The sequence below is a fragment of the Platalea leucorodia genome (assembly GCF_965183815.1).
Source record: "Platalea leucorodia genome assembly, contig: HAP1_HAP1_SCAFFOLD_476, whole genome shotgun sequence".
In the NCBI taxonomy this organism is placed as follows: Eukaryota; Metazoa; Chordata; class Aves; order Pelecaniformes; family Threskiornithidae; genus Platalea; species Platalea leucorodia.
Window position 1 is genome coordinate 29,478 of NW_028121116.1, and position 9,244 is coordinate 38,721.

The window sequence follows — 9,244 nt, forward strand, 5'->3', positions numbered from 1 at the left end:
GGGGAGTAAACCTGGAGGAGGGAGTGACCCTGGAGTAAAGTGGGAGTAAGCCCAGAGTAGCCCGTGAGTGACCCTGGAGTAAAGTGTGACCTCAGCGTAAAGTGTGTGTAACCCTAAAGTAGTGTGGAGCCCCATGGTGAAGGGTGAGTAACCTCGGAGTAAAGTGGGATTAAACCCAGAGTTAACTGTCGCTTCGGCATAAAGTGAGAGTAACCCTGGAGTAACGTGTGAGTAGCCCGGGGGGGGGGGGGGGCTGGGTAACCCTGGAGTCAGAAGAGGTGGCAGGGTGGGCTTGGAGTAAGGGGTGAGTAACTCCGGAGCAAGGGTTGGCCTCGGCGTAACGATTGTGTGGCCATGGGGTACATAGTAACCCTGGAGTAAAGGCTGAGCAACTCTGGAGTAAGGAGGAGCCCACCCCCAGCGTACTGGATAACTTTTGCAACCTCAGTGTAAGTTGCAACCTGTAGTAGCGGCTGAGTAACTTCAACTTAACAACCCTCGAGTAAGATGCCGGACTATAGCAAAGGGTGAGTAACCTCGGAGTAACAGCGGCAAACCCCAGAAGATGGGCTGAGCGCACCTGGGAGGTGGAGTAACCTCAGAGTAAAGGGTGAGTACTGCCAGGGCAAGCAGCCCCGGGGGGGTGTAGCTGATGAGTATCCTTGGAGGAAGGGCTTGGAGAGCAGGAAACAGCAGAGCCAAGGCTGAGTAACCTCCGAGTAAAGACATGGCATGGAGTAACCTCGGAGTAACCTCTGAGTAAGCGTTACGGAAGGCCTAAAGTCCCTTCGGAGTCGCCACAGGCACCCAGTTGCGAGTGCGGAGCAAGTTGGCGTTAAGAGGCAAGTAACCTGTTAGTAAGGGCTGAGCAACCTCTGAGTAAGGGGGGAGCAGCCCAGGCTGTGTGTAACGCTGGAGTGGGGCTCCGCGGAAGAGAGGACCTGGGATTAAAGCAGTAACTAGCGAGTAGCAAAAGGCAGCAGGGGCTGAGTAGCCTCTGAGTAAGGGCTGAGTAGCTGCGCCGAGGAGCCGGGCAGCGATGGAGGAGCAAGCACGTAACCTCTGAGGAAGGGCGGAGTAGCGCCGCCGTAAAGAGCGGCGGAAAGGCAAAGGAACGGGGCGGAGGAGGAGCCGTGCGGAGTAACCCCGGAGTAAGGGGTGAGTAGCAGTCAAGTACCAACCAACCCCCCCGTGAGAGCTGAGTCAGCCCAGAGTAAGGGCCCCTATGAGTAACCCTGGAGTAAGTTCTGACTAGGAGCAGAGTACCGAGTAACCTCCGAGTAAGAGCTGGGTAAACTCAGAGGAAGGAGCCCCATGAGTAACCCTGGAGTAAGTTCTGCCTGGGAGTAAAGTAATGACCTCAACGTAAGGGTTGAGTAAACTCAGAGTAAGGACCCCATGAGCAACCCGGGGGGGGGGGGGGAAGGCAGCCCCCAGCTGAGCAGTGGCTGAGTAACCAAGGAGTAAGAGCTGAGTAGCGCTGGAGTAGCGAGCGAGGAGGGGCTGAGTAGCCGTGAAGTAAGGCTGGAGTAGGGCAGGAGTGGCCGCAGGGCTGGGCCCGAGCTGCCTTGGAGTAAAGGGAGAGTGGGGCCTGAGTAACCCGGGAGTAACCCTGGTGTAAAGTGGGAGTAACCACGGAGTAAGCTCCCCACACCCCGGGACCCCCCCCAACCCCCGCAGGTGAAGAACCCCTGGCGTAAAGTGGGTGTAACCTCGGAGTAACCCCGGAGTAACCTCGGAGTAAGCTCAGGAGGGCGCGGCCCCGCCCCCCCGGGGAGCCCCGCCCCCCCACGCCCCGCCCCCTGCGGGGGGAGGGGCCAATAGAGACTCTTATTTATAATATTGCCTTGAAAAAATAAAAACTCGAAGGAAATCGGGGGAGGGGGGACCCCAAAATCGAGGGACCCCCCCCAAAAAACGGGGGGGGCGCCCCAAAATGGCAGGGGGTCATGTGACTGCCCCCCCCTCAATCCCGCAGCGGCTCTTCGGGGGAGGGGCCGTGGTACCAGTTCAAGGGGGGGGAGGGGGGGGCGTCGTTTTTGGGGGGGACCCCTCCAGTTTGGGCCCCTCCCCCCCAGTTTGGGGGAGCCCCTCCCCCATTTTGGGGACCCCCCCTCTCCCATTTGGGGGGGGAGGGGCGCAGCAGCGATCCGGGGGCTGTGGGGAGAAGAAAGGCTGAAGGGGGGGGTCCTCCCAAAATGGCGGCCCCCCCAAATTTGGGGGGTCCCCTCGATTTGGGGGGGTGGGGGAGGGGCTTTACCTGCCCGGCGTCAGAACTCGGTGTCGAGCACCCGAAAAGCGGAGGAACCTGGGGGTGGGGGAGGGGTGAGGGGGGCCCCGAAATGGCGGGGGGGGCCCAAGGGGTCCCCAAAGGTTGGGGGGGGTGGGTTTGGGGGAGGGGCCTGGATTTTGGGGCGTCCCCAAGATTTTGGGGGGAGGGGTCCACGATTTGGGGTGGGTGGGGAGGGTGGGGGAGGGGCGGATCCCTAAGATTTGGGGGGGTCCGGGGGGGCGGGGGAGGGGGGGATCCTCAAGGTTTTGGGGGGAGGGGTCCCAGATTTGGGGGGAGGGGTTCAGTGGGGGAGGGGGGGATCCCCAAGGTTTGGGGGGAGGGGTCCCAGATTTGGGGGGGTGGAGGTCGGTGGGGAAGGGGAGGATCCCCAAGACTGGGGGAGGGGGGCGGGGGGGGTGGGGGAGGGGCAGATCCCCAATATTTTGGGGGAGGGGGTCCCAAATTTCGGGGGGGGAGGGGCGGATCCCCAAGATTTGGGGGGGGCACAGGGGTGGGGGAGGGGGGGATCCCCAAGGTTTTGGGGGGAGGGGTCCCAGATTTGGGGGGATGGGGGTGGGGGGGGGGTTCCCTGGATTTGGGGGGGGGGGGGGGGCGGGACACACGGATTTGGGGGTGGGGGTGGGGGGGCGGTGGGGGAGGGGCGGGTGCTGACCGGGGTGGGGGAGGGGCCCCGCCCGCAGCCCCCGGCTCCTGCTGCAGCTGGATCTCCTTCAGCGCAAAGATGGAGGTGGCTGCGGGGGGGGCGGGGCTTGACGTCACGGGGGGCGGCGTGGCCACTAAGCCCCGCCCCACTAAGCCCCGCCCCACTAAGCCCCGCCCCCAACCCCCCTTTTCCCACCCCGCCCCCACTGGGTGCCCCACCCCGCGCCCCACGCCCCCGCCCCCAGCCCCGCCCCCCACGCCCCGCCCCCCGAAGCCCCGCCCCCCGGCCCCGCCCACTCACTGTCGGGCAGGGTGGCGACGCGGGGCCCCAGGCAGGCGAAGAAGGGGTGGAACATGGCCTCCGCCGCCGGCAGCCGCCGCCGCCCCTCGAACTGCCCCGCCCCCCGTCAGGGCACGCCCGCAGCGGGGGGCGGGGCGGGGGCACGCCCCTCCCCCCCCCACCCCCCAGCCCCACCCCCGGCGGGGGGGGCTTGGGGGGGAGGGGGGGGCGTGGCCGCGGTGGGCCCCACCCATGGGGGGGAGGGGCAATGGGGTGGGGTGGGGGAGGGGCCCGCCGCCGGCCCCGCCCCCCCCTCACCTGCAGCAGCCGCCCCATCAGGTCGGCGCCGTCCGCGTCCAGCCTGGGGGGGGAGGGGCGTCAGCACCCCCCGCTATGGGGCGGGGACCCGCTATGGGGCGGGGACCCCCCTATGGGGCAGGGGCCCCCCTCTATGGGGCAGAGACGCCCTCTATGGGGCAGGGACCCCCCCCATGGGGCAGGGACCTCCCCTATGGGGCAGAGATCTCCTCTATGGGGCAGGGACCCCCCGCTATGGGGCAGAGATCCCCCTATGGGGCAGGGACCCCCCCCCATGGGGCAGGGACCTCCCCTATGGAGCAGAGATCTCCTCTATGGGGCAGGGGCCCCCCTCTATGGGGCAGAGATCCCCCTATGGGGCAGGGACCCCCCCCATGGGGCAGGGACCTCCCCTATGGAGCAGAGATCTCCTTTATGGGGCAGGGACCCCCCGCTATGGGGCAGGGGCCCCCCCTCTATTGGGCTGACACCCTCCTGCTATGGGGCAGAGACCCCTCACTATGGGGCAGAAACCCCCCCTATGGGGGACAGACCCTCCTATGGGGCAGGGACCCCCCCGCTATGGGGTGGAGACTTCCCCTAGGGGGCCGGGACCCCCCCGCTATGAGGCAGGGAACCGCTATGGGGCAGGGACCACCCGCTATGGGGCAGGGACCCCCTACGGGGCACAGACCTCCCTACGGGGCAGAGACCCCCCGCTATGGGGCAGAGACCCCCCCATGGGTCAGGACCCCCCGCTATGGGGCAGAGACCCCCCCATGGGTCAGGACCCCCCCCATGGGTCAGGACCCCCCGCTATGGGGCAGCCCCCCCTCCGTGGGGCAGACCGTGGGGCGTGGTGCAGCAGCCCCTCGGGGGGGTAGGGCGGGTACTTGTGGGCCCGGAACTCGGCGTTGGCCCCGATCCCCGGCCACGTCTCCTCCGTCGGCGTCCCTGCGGGGCGGGGCCGCGCCAATCCCCCACATTCGCCCCAAAGCCCCCCGCGTTCCCCAGAGTTGCCCCAAACCCCCAAATTCCCAGCAAATTTGCCCCAAATGCCCCCAAATTTGCCCCAAATCCCCCAAAATTTGCCCAAAAAAACCCAAATTCCCATCAAATTTGCCAAAATTCCCCTCAAATTTGCCCCAAATCCCCCAAATTTGTCCAAAAAAGCCCAAATTCCCATCAAATTTGCCAAAATTCCCCTCAAATTTGCCCAAAATCCTCCCAAATCTGCCCCAAACCCCCAAATTTCCCATCAAATTTGCCCAAATTCCCCCAAATTTGTCAAAAATCCCCCCAAATTTACCCTCAAACCCCAGCTTCCCATCAAATTTGCCCAAATTCCCCCAAATTTGCCCAAAATCCCAAATTTACCCCAAATTCCCATCAAATTTGTCCAATTCCCCCAAATTTGCTGAAAATCCCCTCAAATTTCCCAAAATCCCCCCAAATTTACTCCAAAACCCCGAATTCCTATCAAATTTCCCCCAAATCACCCAAATTTGCCCTAAATCCCATCAAATTTACCCAAAAACCCCAAATTCCCCTCAAATTTGCCCCAAACCCCCCCAAAATTTGCCCCAAACCCTTTAATTTACCACAAATTCCCCGGATTTTCCCCCAAATTTTCCCCCAACCCCCCCAAATTTGCCCCAAATCCCCTGAATTCCCCCCACTCCCCCAAATTCCCCCCAAATTTGCCCAAAACCCCCTCAAATTTGCTCAAAACCCAAATTCCCCAAAAAAACCCAAATTTCCCCCAAATTCTTTAAATTTTGCCCCCAAACCCTTCTATTTACCCCACATCTATCAGAATTTCCCCTAAATTCCCCCAAATTCCCCCAAATTTCCCAACTCCCCAAATTCCCCCAAACCCCTCGAATTTCCCTCAAACCTCCAAATTCTCCCCAAATTTCTCCAAAATCTGTCAAAATTTCCCCCAAATTCCCCCCAAATCCCCCAAATTCCCTCCAAATTTCCCAACCCCCCAAATTCCCCCAAATTCACCCCAAAATCCAAAATCCCCCAAATCCCCAAATTTCCCCCAAACCCAAAATCCCTTTAATTCCCCCAAAATTTGTCCCAAATTTCCCCAAATTTTCCCCCAAACCCCCAAATTGCCCCCAAATTTGCCCCCCCAACTCCCCAAATTTCCCAATTTCCCCCCAACCCCCCAAAATCCCCCTGAATTCCTCCCAGATTTCCCCCAAATTCCCCCAAATTCCCCCAAATTCACCCCAAATTTCCCAACTCCCTAAATTTCCCCCAAATCCCCCTAAATTCCCCCCAAATCCCTCAAATTCCCCAAATTTGCCCCAAAACCCCCAAATTCCCCCAAACTCCCCAAATTTCCCCCCAAACCCCCCAAATTCCCCCCAAATCCCCAAATTCCCCCCAATTCCCCCAAATTCTCCCTAAATTTCCCCCAAATCACCCTGAATTCTCCCAAATTTTCCCCAAATTCCTCCCAAAACTCCCCAAATCCCCAAATTCCCCCCAAATTTCCCCCAAATCCCCCTGAATTCCCCAACCCCCCCTGAATTTCCCCCAAACCCCCAAATTTTCCCCAAATTTCCCCCAAACCCCCAAATTTCCCCCAATTTTCCCCCAAATTCCCCAAAATTTCCTCCAAACCCCCAAATTTCCCCAAATTTCCCCCAAAACCTCAAATTTCCCCCAATCCCCCCAAATTTCCCCCAAATTTCCCCCAACCCCCCCAATTTTCCCCAAATTCCCCCAAATTTCCCCCAACCCCCCCCAATTCCCCCCAGTTCCCCCCCGCCCCCCCGGATTCCCGCCCCCGCTCACCCAGCAGCCGGAAGATGAAGTGAAGCTGCTCCTCCACGGTGGAGCCGGGGAAGAGCGGTCGCCCCGTCACCATCTCCGAGAAGATGCAGCCCACGCCCCTGCGGCGCCCGGGCCAGGGTTCCTCGTGCGAAGCCCCCGGCCCTCGGGCGAAGCCCCTCCCCCTCGTGCGAGGACCCCTCCCCATCCCCAACCCCCCCTCTCCCCCCATCCCAACTCCCCAGCCCTCGTGCAAAGCCCCCGGCCCCCGTGCGAAGCCCCCTCGTGCGAAGCCCCCGGCCCTCGTGCGAGGACCCCTCCCCATCCCAAAAGCCCCCCTCTCCCCCCATCTCAACCCCCCCCAACCTTCGTGTGACGCCCCTGACCCTTGTGCGAAGCCCCCTTGTGCGAAGGCTCCCCCTCCTTGTGCAAGGACCCCTCCCCATCCCCACCCCACCCCCCATCCCAGACCCCCAGCCCCATCCCAACCCCCCCAGCCCCCGTGCGAAGCCCCCAGCCCTCGTGTGAAGCCCCTCACCCTCGGGTGAGGACCCCTCCCCATCCCCAACCCCCCCCCCCATCCCAACCCCCCCAAACCCTCGTGCGAGCCCCCAAACCCTCATGCGAGGACCCCAGCCCCCATGCGAAGCCCCCGGCCCCTGTGAGAGCCCCCAGCCCTCAGGCGAGGACCCCTCCCCATCCCCAACCCCCCCTCCCCCCATCCCAGACCCCCAGCCCTCGTGCGACGCCCCCAAACCCTCATGTGAGACCCCGTGCGAGCCCCCCGTGCGAGCCCCCGGCCCCCGTGCAAGCCCCCGTGCGAGCCCCCCGTGCGAGCCCCCCATGCAAGCCCCTGTGCAAGCCCCTGGCCCCCGTGCGAGCCCCCGGCCCCTGTGAGAGCCCCCGTGCGAGCCCCCATGTGAGCCCACGGCCCCCGTGCGAGCCCCCCATGTGAGTCCCCTGTGCAAGCCCCCGGCCCCTGTGAGAGCCCCCGTGCGAGGCCCCGTGCGAGCCCCCGGCCCCCGTGCGAGCCCCCATGTGAGCCCCCGGCCCCCGTGCGAGGCCCCGTGCGAGCCCACGGCCCCCGTGCGAGCCCCCAGCCCCCGTGCGAGCCCCCGTGTGAGCCCCCGTGCGAGCCCCGGCCCCCGTGCGAGGCCCCGGCCCCCGTGCGAGCCCCCAGCCCCCGTGCGAGCCCCCGGCCCCCGTGCGAGGCCCCGTGCGAGCCCCCAGCCCCCGTGCGAGCCCCCGGCCCCCGTGCGAGGCCCCGTGCGAGCCCCCAGCCCCCGTGCGAGCCCCCGGCCCCCATGCGAGCCCCCGGCCCCCGTGCGAGGCCCCGTGCGAGCCCCCGGCCCCCGTGCGAGCCCCCGGCCCCCGTGCGAGGCCCCGTGCGAGCCCCCAGCCCCCGTGCGAGCCCCCGGCCCCCGTGCGAGCCCCCGGCCCCCGTGCGAGGCCCCGTGCGAGCCCCCAGCCCCCGTGCGAGCCCCCGGCCCCCGTGCGAGCCCCCGGCCCCCGTGCGAGGCCCCGTGCGAGCCCCCGGCCCCCGTGCGAGGCCCCGTGCGAGCCCCCAGCCCCCGTGCGAGCCCCCGGCCCCCGTGCGAGCCCCCGGCCCCCGTGCGAGGCCCCGTGCGAGCCCCCAGCCCCCGTGCGAGCCCCCGGCCCCCGTGCGAGCCCCCGGCCCCCGTGCGAGGCCCCGTGCGAGCCCCCGGCCCCCGTGCGAGGCCCGCGCGAGCCCCGCTCACCACATGTCGATCTGGGTGGAGTACTCGGTGGAGCCCAGCAGGATGTCGGGGGGCCGGTACCAGAGCGTCACCACCTCGTTGGAGTAGGTCTTGGTGGGGATGGACTTGGCCCGGGCCAGGCCTGGGATGGGGGGAGGCTTACGGGGGGAACTGGGGGGAACTGGGGACGCTGGGGGGGGGGGGGGGTCCGGGGGGGGAATTGGGGTCCCTGGGGGGAGCAATGGGGGGGAACTGGGGACACTGGGGGGGGATTTGGGGTCCTGGGGGGAAACTGGGGGGGAATTGGGGGTCCTGAGGGGGGAATGGGGGGAACTGGGGGGAACTGGGGACACTGGGGGGGGGATTTGGGGTCCTTGGGGGGGGGAATTGGGGTCCCTGGGGGGGGCAATGGGGGGAACAGGGGGGGGGAATTGGGGACACTGGGGGGAGATTAGGGGTGCTGGGGGGGAAATTGGGGGGGATTTGGGGGTCCTGGGGGGGTAATGGGGGGAACTGGGGGGAATGGGCGGAACTGGGGGGGAACTGGGGGGGAGAACTGGGTGGGGGAAATGGGGGGAATTGGGGTCCCTAGGGGGGAATGGGGGGAACTGGGAGGAACTGGGGACTCTGGGGGGGGGGGGGTTGGGGTGCTGGGGGGGGGGTTGGGGTACCTGGGGAGGGCAATGGGGGGAACTGGGGACACTGGGGGGGGGGAATTGGGGTCCCTGTGGGGGCAATGGGGGGAACTGGGGGAAATGGGGACACGGGGTGGGGGGGTTGGGGTGCTGGGGTGGGGGGGGATGGGGGGAATTGGGGTCTGGGGGTGGGAATTGGGGTCCGGGGGGGGAATTGGGGTCCTTGGGGGGGGGAACTGGGGACCCTGAGGGGGGATTTGGGGTCGGGGGGGGTTGGAAATGGGGGGAATTGGGGTCCTGGGGGGGGCAATGGGGGGAACTGGGGGGGGAATTGGGGTCCTGGGAGGGGGAAACTGGGGGGGAATTGGGGTCCTTGGGGGGAATTGGGGGTCCCTGGGGGGGGGAACTGGGGGGGAACTGGGGTCTGGGGGGGGTCCTTGGGGGGTCCTGGAGGCTTGGGGGGGGCGTAGGGGACGTTTGGGGGTCCCAGGGGGGATTTAGGGGGTCCCAAGATGGATTTGGGGGGTTTTGGGGGGTCCCGGGGTGGGTTTTGGGGTGCCAGGGTGGGTTTGGGGGGTTTTTTGGGATCCCA

The 9,244-nt window shown here is 65.6% G+C and overlaps 1 protein-coding gene across 1 annotated transcript; it reads right to left on the reverse strand.

Annotated features, from left to right (window-relative positions):
• Window positions 1–2,029: 2,029 nt before the first annotated feature.
• Window positions 2,030–8,159, reverse strand: LOC309604222 (cyclin-dependent kinase 16-like; the record flags this gene model as incomplete). Its single annotated transcript, XM_082339156.1, is given in 9 exon segments — window positions 2,030–2,157; window positions 2,261–2,308; window positions 2,946–2,976; window positions 2,978–3,024; window positions 3,237–3,327; window positions 3,534–3,576; window positions 4,361–4,466; window positions 6,324–6,421; window positions 8,039–8,159. Coding segments are annotated over 8 exon segments (575 nt in total), but the record flags the coding sequence as incomplete, so codon positions are not given.
• Between the last annotated feature and the right edge of the window lie 1,085 nt (window positions 8,160–9,244).